Here is a 12569-nt window from a genome sequence, read left to right as displayed (position 1 = left end):
AAAAAGCAATATATATATATATATATATATATATATATATATATATATATATATATATATATATATATATATATATATATATATATATATATATATATATATATATATGAAAAAGAGTTGTGTTATTCTAAACAAAAGCGTGAGTTGATACTAGAACATGATCTTTAAGACAATATTTTCTATATCATAAAAAATACCATTAAAAAAAACGAGAATGAAAAATATCAATTAATGTCAAAGAGATATTGCAAAAATACCATTAAAAAAACGAGAATGAAAAACATCAATTAATGTCAAAGAGATATTTTGCAATGATTTAGGTAAGTTCTTAAAGACTACCCATATGATATGTCTTAACACTTAAAAATGATAAATTAGAAAAGAAAATTAGGAACGTTTTATTTAAGAAGGATAATAAAAAAAAGTAAATAATGATTAATTGTTTTTAATTAAAAAACGACCTTTATTTTATTGTATATTGATAATTGATATTGTTTTTCTTTGTTTGAAATATGAAAGCAAAATGTACTCTCTCAGACCTTTCAATTGCTCTCCTCTACAAACACACCTAATGTTCTATTTCTTTTTTCAGTTTTTTTTTCACCTATTTCACATACATTCAACAAAATATAAAGAGAAAATAGACACAAAGAAAGACGTGAACACAATAAATGATATAATATACAAAAAGAATAGAGAGAGATGAATGATAGTTTAGTATGCATATTTATGTATGGTTATATTCACTAAACCCAAACTTATTAGTATAAACATTCAGAGAGAGACAGTACTAAAAGATATGTTATTAATACAATTAACAGTAATAATAATATTATATATGGAGTCATTTGAGAACAGAAAGAAGTGACTGAATAAAAAAATCAGTGGTATTTGTCGCGAGGAAATCATTATTGATAAGTTATTATATTATACTTCTTTCATTCTTTATTATTTATGAGTTACGAAAAAAATTCAATTATAGTAAAATAATTATAAAATTTTTTATTTTTTTTCTCACACAATAAATACATATTTAAATTAATTAAAGATTAAAGTAGTTTTATAATTAAAAGGAATAATTAATATGATTTTAAACTTTTTAAATCAAAATTAAATAAATAATATTTAAAAAAAAAGACTTAAACTTAAAAAAGAAAGGTAGCGCTTAGCATCTCTCATTCTGTGTAGAGTGGGTTGCAGGAGGATACAGACGGCCATCTCCGATTCGTCAGTCCAAAAGACAACTCACAATGTTGCCGTTCAAGCCTCTCAACTTAAACTTCTCCCTCCGCCCATCTCCGCCGCAAGTCGCTCTCAACAGCTTCTGGGGCATCCACTTCCCGCCCTCCGCGCGCCGGAGCCTGCAGGTTCAAGCGACTGTCGGCGGTGGAGACCAGAGCCAGACGATGACGACGACTTCGTTGGACAGTAAAGAGATGAAGGAGAAGAAGGGGCCAATGGAACCTAGTTCCAGCGTTGACGAAGGGATACAAGTGAGAGCGGTGGTGACAATAAAGAAGAAGATGAAGGAGAAGATCGGTGAAAAGCTTGGGGATCAGTGGGAGTACTTGGTCAACGGCGTTGGTCAAGGCATCAAGATTCAACTCATTAGCCACGACATCGACCCTGGTTACTTACTTTCTCCTGTTTCTCAGCTTCAACTCTTTCTTCTTACTTTTTTTTAATATTAATTTTTGTCTCTAAGGTTGTCGTGAGAGATCGCGAGTTCAACACCGACACCGACTTTTTACTATCATTAGTTATTTCGCTTCCTGAACTTTTTGTCGCACAAACTAGAGTACTGGTTTGCGCAAAACAGCTGCAAGCTTTTTTTTTTTATTTGATTTGGTTTCATGTGGTCTTGTTCGACGAAAAGCAAGAGGCCTACAAAAGGGATAACTTGTTTGGTCTACCTCGGTTGATCTGCGATCAAAACACCTTTTTATTTTTTTAATATTTCCAGCAGTGATCAAATATTTTATTTAGCATACTATGACATTACTATTGATATAGTTTTTTTAATATACTTGATTAAGTGGAAATGCTCTTAGAATAGATATAATGTGAGGAGAGGATGGCAGTCTTCATTGTTAAACTAAATATGTTCAAAACCTCCCTTGTATCTTTCAAGTGCGGTAAATATGGCAGTCACATTTCCTAACCTAAAAATGGATATATTTTTAAAATAATTATTATAAAAATCAACTATATTAAAATATATGGTTAGATGATATCACATCAATTAAATTCGCAAACAATTAATAGCAAATTATTAACTAAATTAAATTAAAAAGTAATTTCACTGTTTTTCGCCTTTTACAAAATGAAATAAAAATTTAATATTTAGCATTGTAACTAAATGAAGTAAGATATAACATAGACGAGACAGTGTTGTATTTACTCTTTAAGTGGGTACTATTTATTGTCTTTTTGTGATTCCAGCTATTTGTATGTTTTATCGTTGTTCAGTTACTAATTCTGGGAAAAGCGTGCAAACCTACGTGAAAGGGTGGATACCGAAACCATCGAACGTATCTTACATTGTGGAGTACACTGCTGATTTCAGCGTCCCAAGTGGCTTTGGATGCCCGGGTGCAATTCTCATCACTAATCTTCACGGGAAAGAGTTCTACCTTGTGGAGATCATCGTTCATGGCTTCAGTGGAGGACCCGTTTTCTTCCCAGCAAACACCTGGATTCATTCCCGAAATGACAACCCTGAAAGCAGAATCATATTCAATAACCAAGTGAGTCGCAACTGAACCCTCTTTTCAAAGTCTAAAACAATGAAATTTGTTGCATGATCATCAAGAAACAAAACTCTACCAAACTATTAACACGTGAGGGTTTTGACTGCGGAACTATTTCTGCTGTAACCGCTAATTACGAACTCTAACGGGACAGGCATACTTACCGTCACAAACACCAGCTGGTATCAAAGATCTTCGCCATGAGGATTTGCTAAGCGTAAGGGGTAACCAGCACGGGATAAGAAAGCAGCATGAAAGAATCTATGATTATGATACGTATAATGACTTGGGCAACCCTGATAAGGACGAGGAGCTTGTGAGACCTGTCCTTGGGGGTCACGAGAGGCCTTATCCTCGTCGTTGTAGAACTGGCAGACCTCCCACTCTCTCTGGTACCCTTCATAAAATTTGCTTTCTTTTATGGGTTACTTTTTGTGTTGGGTTTTGGAATGAATGAACTAATAGCATGTCTGATGGGTTGTGTAATGGGTGCCAATCAAATCAATTAGATCCACTGTCTGAGAGTAGAATTGAGAAGCCTCATCCGGTTTATGTACCTCGGGATGAAACTTTTGAGGAGATCAAGCAGGACACTTTCTCCGCTGGGAGGTTGAAAGCTCTGTTCCACAATCTTTTGCCCTCACTCGCCGCCACACTGTCGAGTTCAGACATTCCTTTCAAGTGCTTCTCCGACATTGACAAGCTTTATATTGAGGGTGTTCTGTTGAGAGATGAAGAGAGCAAAGGGGTAGTGGAAAATCTCCTAGTTGGCAAGATGATGAAACAGGTCCTGAGTGCTGGAGAGAGTTTGTTGAAATATGAAATACCTGCAGTTATAAAAGGTATGCTAGTGCATAAAATGCAACACAACCTTGTTTTCACCGAAAACGGCATTTATTTTAACTTGTTCACTTTGTATGGTTCCAGGGGATAAATTTTCTTGGTTGCGGGACAATGAATTTGCAAGACAGACCTTAGCAGGGGTCAATCCAGTGAATATTGAGCTGTTGAAGGTAGTTTTATATGTCTAGGACTAAATTATGGTAGGGTTCAAGATTGTCATATGTCTACGGTTATGGTCAGTCTCCACTTGCATATATAATCGGACTGTTTTAATTTATGAGAAAAAGTTAATAAAATTTTATTATAATCGAGATTATCCAAAATAATAGTTGTCTTGAATTATTTAATAATTTTACCTGTGTAGGAGTATCAGGTGTTTTTCTTTGTGGTTTCTTTAGCAGTTCTCTCTGTCTTTCACAGGAATTCCCCATCCGCAGCAATCTGGATCCTGCCCTCTATGGGCCTCCTGAATCTGCAATAACAAAGGAACTTCTAGAGCAAGAACTTAGTGGAATGAGCTTGGAACAGGTTTGCTCTATATTTCTGCTGCTACTTAGCTTGACCTGTTTATCCAACAGAAATTTGTTAGCTGTACTACCAATCTTTTTTGTATTATGTTGTATTATTAGGCTATTGAGGAAAAGAGACTGTTTATCCTTGATTACCATGACATGCTCTTGCCCTTCATCAAGAAGATGAACTCTTTACCTGGGAGGAAAGCTTATGCCTCTCGGACAATTCTCTTCTATACAAAGGCTGGCATTCTTCGTCCTATAGCAATTGAGCTTTCACTTCCTAAAATGCACTCTTCCCCACAAAACAAAAGAGTTTACACGCAAGGACATGATGCCACAACACACTGGATTTGGAAGTTGGCAAAAGCTCATGTCAGCTCAAATGATGCTGGCGTCCACCAACTAGTAAATCATTGGTAAGACAACTTTTCATGGAAGTTGAAAATGATAGCATGAATAGCTCGATCAGTTGGTTTATATTTTTCAAATCTAGATTGACTTCAAATTCATGAACGACTTATTTCGGAAGAAATAGCGCATTTGGCTAAGACTAATATACAGTGGAAATTTGTATATGCAGGTTGAGGACTCATGCATGCATGGAGCCATATATTATTGCTACTCACAGACAGCTAAGTTCAATGCATCCAATTTACAAGCTGTTACACCCTCATATGCGCTACACATTAGAAATTAATGCGCTTGCTCGGCAAAATCTGATAAACGGAGGTGGTATTATTGAAGCTTCTTTCAGTCCAGGAAAGTATGCCATGGAACTTAGTTCAGCAGCTTACAAGAACCTGTGGCGATTTGATATGGAGTCACTGCCAGCAGATCTTATTCGGAGGTAATACTGATTTTAAGCAAATCCCCGCTTGTAATTTTCCTTTGTTGTCATTTTGTACTTATTAGTAATACGACTTTGCTATCATTTTAACTTTTGGTCATATGACATAACAAACTAGTATGGAAAAATTACTGAAGAGGTTCAATTTATTTTGAAATTTACAGAAATAGATAAATTTTAAAAAAAAAATTATCCAAATGAAATCACTTTGTATTAAAGAACTCATACTCCAATAAATGACTTCACATTCAAGAAGTAATGATCAAATACGTTATTTTAGATGCTCAATTTTCAGCATTGTCGAAGTCATTCTTGACAAAATGACTTTCATTTGTTTTTTGTTTTTATTGAAATTGTACATGTAAGTGCAACTGTAGTTTTCTTTTTCCTTTTTGTGCACGATCTTTTTTCTTATGTTCTTTTATTTTATTTTATTTATTTTAGTTGATACTGGACATGAAAGATTTAAAATCTTTTTTGATGTTTATTTAAGAATTTTACGTAATAAATAACAATTTGATATCGATTGGATAGAGTTTGGGAAAATTAAAACAATGAGTGAAGAAGGTTGTTGGTCATGTAAAACAAATACAAAATACTATTCAATATAGATAATAACGATGTTAAGAGAAACTGAAAAAAATATATTTCTGAAAACTTTTGCCTCAAGTTGATTTTCTTCTTTATAATTTAGGTCTTTGATGTGGTTCTTGTTTAATAGGTATCTAATGTTGTAATGCAACACGTGTATATGTACATGTATATTAACATCTTCGTCATTGCCACTGTCTTCATTCTTAATTCTCCTTACTTGTATTGTCATTGCTATTGCCTTCGTTTTCATCCTCCCCACTTGCATTGTCCGACCTTTGCAAAGACAATATAGGTTGATAGCAATGCATGGATAGTATTGGATTATATGTTGAGAGTGGTGTTATTGTAGAAGTGACAAATATATTTGGTGGATTGAAAAAAGATATTCGAATGGAATGGAAAAATATTACGGGTAGAGAACTTGTTATGGAGATTGAGCAGACATATTATGATGAAGGTCTATATATCCGAACGTTAGAGATGATCAAAGACTAGATTGACTAACATTGTTGTTGGTATCTATGAATGTTAGAAGATCTAACATGTTGATAAAAAGGCTATGATAGGGGTTGTTTAGGCTCTTGTGATGTCAAAATACTGTTGTAAAAACAAACATTAATTGAGTATGATAGGATATTACTATTAAATGTGTATTAGAAAGTGAACTTCCATCATTGTTTGATATTGTTGGTTGTTGAAGTGATATGTAGTGAATAGTGTGTTGAATGTACCATTGTATGTATTGTGCATTGACATGCAAATGATAAGTTTCTTGGAACTCATTTCCTTGAACAAGATTATGTTGATAATTTCATATTGCTACCTACTTTTCATGATATTGTGGTCAATATCTATGTTCTTCTTGGCGTGTCTTTCTGATGAAGTTGTTCCAAGTCTAATGGATTGATAGAAATAAATTGGTGAAGGGAAAATTGCCGATCAGCTTGATGAAACTATACCATTATGAAACACATGAGAAACAAGTGCTAGACTAATAGGAGAAATATCAACATCAATCAACCGCTTCACATCATTTATGTTATAGAGTTCACAAAAAGTGAAAGAGAAATTATAGCTAACAAAAGTAATACTAAACATGTGTTTGAAAAAACTACAATTATGATTTGATTAATGACCTCCTTTGGTTTTAAGTGGTTAAACGTGTAACGTAACAGGTGAACTACATAGGTAGGTGTGTTTTTTCTTTGTGTTGGTGGAGACCACCTATCATACAAAACAATTAGTTCATAGAGCAGTAAACAGTGAAAATGTAACTATAAGATGAATTGTTTAAAATAACCTTTTGGCAAGTGGGAAATCAACACCTACAGTCATATCTGTTAGGTAGCAGCGGGTTATGCAGCAGAGAGAGACAGAGAGTGAACACAGAGTAGTAAACAACAACAGAAAAGTAAAGTATTATTGAATGAAGAGATGAATATAAGTAGTGCATAGGCACTTACACAAACAGTTATGAGACGGTTATAGTAGTTTAGTTTACTACAATATACCCCCCTTAAACCAAACTACTATAGCATTTTACATTCAACATATCTCTAAGTTTTTCAAATCTACTTTGTCTAAGAGCTTTTGTGAAGATATCTGTAATCTGAACTTTAGTAGAACAGTGCAGTAACTCAATCCTCCCTTGGTTCACCAAATCCCTCAAGAAGTGGAACTTTGTACCAATATGCTTGCTCCTTCCGTGAAACACCAGATTCTTTGACAGGCTGATAGCAGATTTGTCATCAACCATCATCTGTATGGGTCTTCTGCATTCCAGTTTTAAGTCTCCAAGAAGTGCCTCCAACCACACGCATTGGCACGCCGTTTCCGCAGAGGCTATATACTCTGCTTCACACGAGGAAAGTGCCACCACGCCTTGTTTTTTAGAACACCAGGAGATATGTGCTCCTGCATATTTAATGAAGTACCCGAAAGTGCTCCTTCTATCGACCTGATCTCCGCTCCAGTCAGAGTCGCTCCAAACTTCCAGTGTGCTTCCCATGCTGCTCGTCATCTTTGGGAACAAGAGACCATAGTGAATTGTTCCTTTTAAGTATACAACGAAGCATCCACCTTTTTCTCATCTCGTTGCTCTGTCAATTTCAGATTAGCAATGACAGGAACTGTTGTACTATTGCAATCTGCCATATTAAAACGTTTCAGCACTTCACTGATATACCTCTTTTGATGCAAGAGAACTCCGCTTGCAGTTTCAACAAACTCCAATCCGAGAAAATAATTCAGTCTTCCTAAGTCGGTCATATCATACTCTTCTCTCATTCTTTGCTTAAATCCTTCGATTGCCGATTCAGAGTCTCTAGTTACAAGAAGATCATCAACGTATAAGCAGACCAACAAAGTATTCTGCTGTTTTGCAGACTTTATATACACTCCGGACTCCATAGAACTTTTCAGAAAACCCAGTTTCAGAAGCAATGTGTTGATATGATTATTCCAGGCTCGTGGTGCTTGCCTCAACCCATACAAGGCTTTGTTCAATCTATAGACCTTATGTTCTTTACCCTTCTTCTCAAATCCAGGTGGCTGTCTTACATAAACCTCCTCCTTCAATGGACTGTTTAAGAAGGCTGATTTTACATCCAGCTGACATATTTCCAGTTCTTACGACAAGCTACTGCTATCACTAACCTCACAGTCTCAAGCCTTGTGACTGGTGCAAACACGTCGGTGAAATCCACTCCTGGTTTCTGCAAAAATCCCTTTGCTACAAGTCTCGCTTTGAACTTTGCAACTTCACCGTTCGATTTATACTTGGTCTTGAAGACCCACTTTACTTTAATAGCTTGTTTATGTTCAGGTAAGTCTACCATTTCCCAAGTTCTGTTTCTTTCAATGGCATTTAGCTCTTCAATCATGGCTTCTCTCCACTCCTTTATATCAAGCGCTTGTTTCCAGGGAATAGCTTCTGCATCAGCTAGGAATGTGAGATGTGCTTGATCATCAAGATCTGCATTGTCACTGTCAGCAAATACTTCATAATCAGCTAGCCTTGAAGAAGGAAATCTCATCCTCTGTGATTTTCTGCTATTGACCTCATCACGTTTCTCAGCCTGTTCAACACCACCAGAAGTGCTATCTTCCAGCCAGCTTGGAACAATTGCAGACTTCTTGTTTGTCTTATCTTCAGATTTCTAATCTGTCTCAGTCTTTCTCCATTTGAATGTGGCTCCCTCGTCTATAATCACATCTCTACTGATCACAATTTGTTTGTTCTCAGGGCTGTATAGTCTGTACGTGCGCCTGTGGAATGATATCCAATGAAGACAAAAGTTTCGCTTTTGTCATCCAACTTCTTCCTTCTTGCGTCTGGAATGTGCCTTTAACATACTGAACCAAAAATTCTCAAGTGATTTACAGATGGCTTAATACCTGACCAGGCTTCTTCTGGTGTGCAATTTGATAAAGCTCTCGTAGGACTTCTGTTTAGTAGATACGTTGCTATTGATACAGCTTCCCCCCAAAAGTAACGTGGAACTTTCAATGTTGTCTCAATTAGAGTCAACTTCATGATTTAGAGTCCGATAAAGGCATGCCAATAAAGTTGAACTCTAACTATAATTTGACATGTAATTAATGAACTCTAATGAGGAATGAAACATGTGTACAAGCATGTTGAATTATAACATTTGCATGATCAGGTATTTGTTGAAAAATGGTGTTTAACTAAGAAAATCTAATTGAATTTTCTCTTTTGCAACTCCTACGGGTGGTAGCAACCCAAGTAATGTTTTGCACAATGACACCAAGTCATCACTGTTGACACCAGTGGCAACTTCTTCAACTTTTGGCAAACCTAGTTGCAATGTGCAAGGATCTGCCCTCAATTACAGTTGGAGCTGTAGGATCCTAAAATCCAACAAGACTTTGATGTATTTGACCTGGGAGGTGTTGATGTGATATTGGGGATGGCATGGTTGTTTGGACTGGGAGAAATAAGAGTCAATTTCAGGGAACTCACTTTAAGGATCGCAATTATGGATGAATTTCACATGTTGAAGGGAGAATCAGATCTAACAAGAGCAGTGGCTTCTCTCAATTTCATCTTGAAGGCTCTTCGTGATCAAGGTCAAGGCTTCCTGGTGTAGTATCACTCGCTGCAAGCCAAGACCAAGACATCACCTCATCCTGCTTGGATTGAATCAGTTTAGGAAGAATACACTTTAGTTTTTCACGAGCCACAAAATTTACCGCAACATAGGAAACACGACATGTGATACTATTGAAGGATGGATCCCAAATTCCCAACACCTGACCATACTAGTACCCCACTACCAGAAGAATGAAATTATAAGGTTGGTGGATGATATACTTAAATCAGGTATAATTCAACCTAGTATTAGTCCCTATTCTAGTCTTATCATAGTGGTGAAGAAGAAGGAGCAGGGTTGATGATTTTGTGTTGATTATAGGACTCTTAACAAGATCACTATTCCAGATAAATTTCCTATTCCTATCATTGATGAGTTGCTTGATGAGTTTGGCAAAGACATGATTGTCTCCATGTTTGATTTAAGATCTAGTTACCATCAGATCCGGATGCGGGAAGAGAACAATCATATGACTGCTTTCAGAATTCATGAAAGACATTATGATTTTGTTGTCATGCCTTTTGGACTATCCAATACCCCTTCCACTTTTCAATATTGAATGTGGTTCTAAAGCCGTTTAGACCTCTTATAAGTAATCATTATAAGAGGAGAAACTAGAAATAATGTTTTGCAGTAAACAGGACATCTATTATTGCAGTTGTTGACAATTTTTTAACCATTTTAATCTTTTATTAGAGGGCAAGCATAACTGTCTTTAGGAACTTATAGTGACAACAGAAAATAGGGAAGGGTAAGAGGAGAAAAGGGGATGCGATAGAAGAGAAATCTGGAAAAGGGAGAGCCCAAGCCCTCAGTAGCTTGGAGGGTATAGTGTTTATATTGTTTATGGTGTTGTAATGTTTCAGTGTCCTATGAAATTTGGTATTTCTGTACCAGTTTCCTATGAAAATAGTTAAGCACTTGTTTCTATACCAGTTGGTTTCTTATCTTGGTCAGAAAAAAAGTGAACAAAGAGCATGTGTCATGTCCTAAGCACAATCAAGTAAATTGAGTTTGATGGTTAGGAGATAGTAACTCTTCAACTTGGCTGATGACCAATGTTATACAAAATTAAATTAAATGATTGGTAGTGTGATTGTAGAGAATTTCAAGTTTTTTTATTACCTTACCTCATGTTATTATTGTTTTCTGCTCTTGTCATTTACAACTCGTATTTGTTGACCCAATTTATAGTCTACAAATCATTTATAAAAGTATGACTTCTTAACTATGAAACATGTTAGATGAATAAATTGGTCCTGTTTGATAAATTTCCCTATTAGTATCCTATCAATCCGTTTATAATCCTCTCCTTTTTTTTTCAGGGGCATGGCAGAAGAAGACCCTTCAATGCCCTGTGGTGTAAAACTCGTGATTGAAGACTACCCTTATGCTGCAGATGGACTCTTGATCTGGTCCGCCATAAAAGAATGGGTAGAATCTTATGTTGGACACTTCTACTCTGATTCAAATTCAGTTACATCTGATGTTGAACTCCAAGCATGGTGGAGTGAAATCAAGTTAAAGGGTCACTGTGACAAAAAAAATGAACCCTGGTGGCCTAAACTCGATACCCAACAGGACCTATCTGGTATACTTACAACAATGATATGGGTCGCTTCAGGCCAACATGCAGCCATTAATTTTGGACAATACCCCTTTGGAGGATACGTTCCTAACCGACCTACCCTCATAAGAAAACTGATCCCACAGGAGAATGATCCTGAATTTGAGAAGTTTATTCAAAATCCTCAAATTGTTTTCCTGTCATCACTGCCTACTCAACTTCAAGCTACCAAAGTAATGGCTGTTCAGGACACACTTTCAACTCATTCCCCTGATGAAGAGTATTTGGGTCAGCTTAACCCTCTGCACAATCACCGGATCAATGACCATGAAATCCTCGAATTATTTAATAAATTCTCTGCTAAACTGGAGGAAATTGAGGAAATAATAAATGCAAGAAACAAAGACACCCGTTTGAGAAACAGAAGTGGTGCAGGTGTCCCTCCCTATGAACTCTTGCTCCGCTCCTCAGGACCCGGAGTTACAGGTCGTGGAATTCCGAACAGCATATCTATATGATCATTATTCACACTCTATTAGTCAAAGTCATATTTATTCACCCTAAACTCCAACTTATATCATTAAATAAAAGACAGTTTTTGTAATTATTTTTGTCATTTTTAATTAAATAGTTTTATGTTTCAACAAATATAAACTAATTTTTCTTTAATAAAATTTTACTTAAAAATAACAATGTATTTTCTTCACTTAATTATAAATATCACATTTTTTTAAACTGTTCTAATAAAATTGTATAAGTTTTTTAAAATTATATTACTTTAATATAATAAAAATGTAGATATACATAATAGAAAATATGTTTCTATTATATATAATTTACTTTCTTATATTTATCATACATATTTATATATACCACACATATTTATCACATCATAAATAATGAGTTGAAAATACTGTAGAAGACTATGTTTTGAAAAGTTTAAACATTCCAGAATCTCTTTTCTTCGTGTCCCGCGAGTACGAGTGTCTTACCGTCAAAGGCTGATAAGAGCATTAAGGTAAAGGGCCGTTGGAGGTTGCATCAGACAACGAACCTCTGGACTTGCAATGCCATACGAATATACATATATATATATACATATATATATATATATATATATTTATGATAATCTTTACTATTATGAAAATGATATAGCGTACACACATTTTTTTTCAATTTTATTTTTTAGTAATAGTTTTTTAATTCAAACAATTATTTATAATAAAAAAATTATTTTCTAAATTTATCTTAAATCACTTGTTTAATTCAAATAATTGTTATAATGAAAAACTAATTATATAATAAAAAATTATATAAATTATTTTATAATTTAATAAA

At 35.0% G+C, this 12569-nt stretch overlaps 1 protein-coding gene across 1 annotated transcript; it reads left to right on the top strand.

Annotated features, from left to right (window-relative positions):
- The first annotated feature begins 1171 nt into the window (after window positions 1-1171).
- Window positions 1172-11835, top strand: LOX6 (PLAT/LH2 domain-containing lipoxygenase family protein). The gene is made up of 9 exons (XM_047307659.2): window positions 1172-1629; window positions 2470-2747; window positions 2905-3142; window positions 3260-3592; window positions 3678-3763; window positions 4014-4121; window positions 4223-4524; window positions 4689-4955; window positions 10990-11835. The coding sequence occupies exons 1-9, from the start codon at window positions 1251-1253 to the stop codon at window positions 11747-11749; spliced, it is 2751 nt and encodes a 916-aa protein (XP_047163615.1). The 5' UTR covers window positions 1172-1250; the 3' UTR covers window positions 11750-11835.
- The last annotated feature ends 734 nt before the right edge of the window (window positions 11836-12569 follow it).

Source organism: Vigna umbellata, chromosome 1 (assembly GCF_029865625.1).
Source record: "Vigna umbellata cultivar VRB3 chromosome 1, Vumbellata_1.0, whole genome shotgun sequence".
In the NCBI taxonomy this organism is placed as follows: Eukaryota; Viridiplantae; Streptophyta; class Magnoliopsida; order Fabales; family Fabaceae; genus Vigna; species Vigna umbellata.
The sequence above is the reverse complement of the archived record's forward strand: the minus strand, read 5'-3'. Positions and strand labels throughout refer to the sequence as shown.

Excerpts from the sequence above, each read along its gene's own strand:
- LOX6 (XM_047307659.2), top strand. The coding sequence starts at position 1,251 with ATGTTGCCGTTCAAGCCTCTCAACTTAAACTTCTCCCTCCGCCCATCT. Across the intron at positions 3,143-3,259 it reads CAGACCTCCCACTCTCTCTG|ATCCACTGTCTGAGAGTAGA; the intron begins GTACCCTTCATA and ends CAAATCAATTAG. Across the intron at positions 4,956-10,989 it reads CCAGCAGATCTTATTCGGAG|GGGCATGGCAGAAGAAGACC; the intron begins GTAATACTGATT and ends TTTTTTTTTCAG.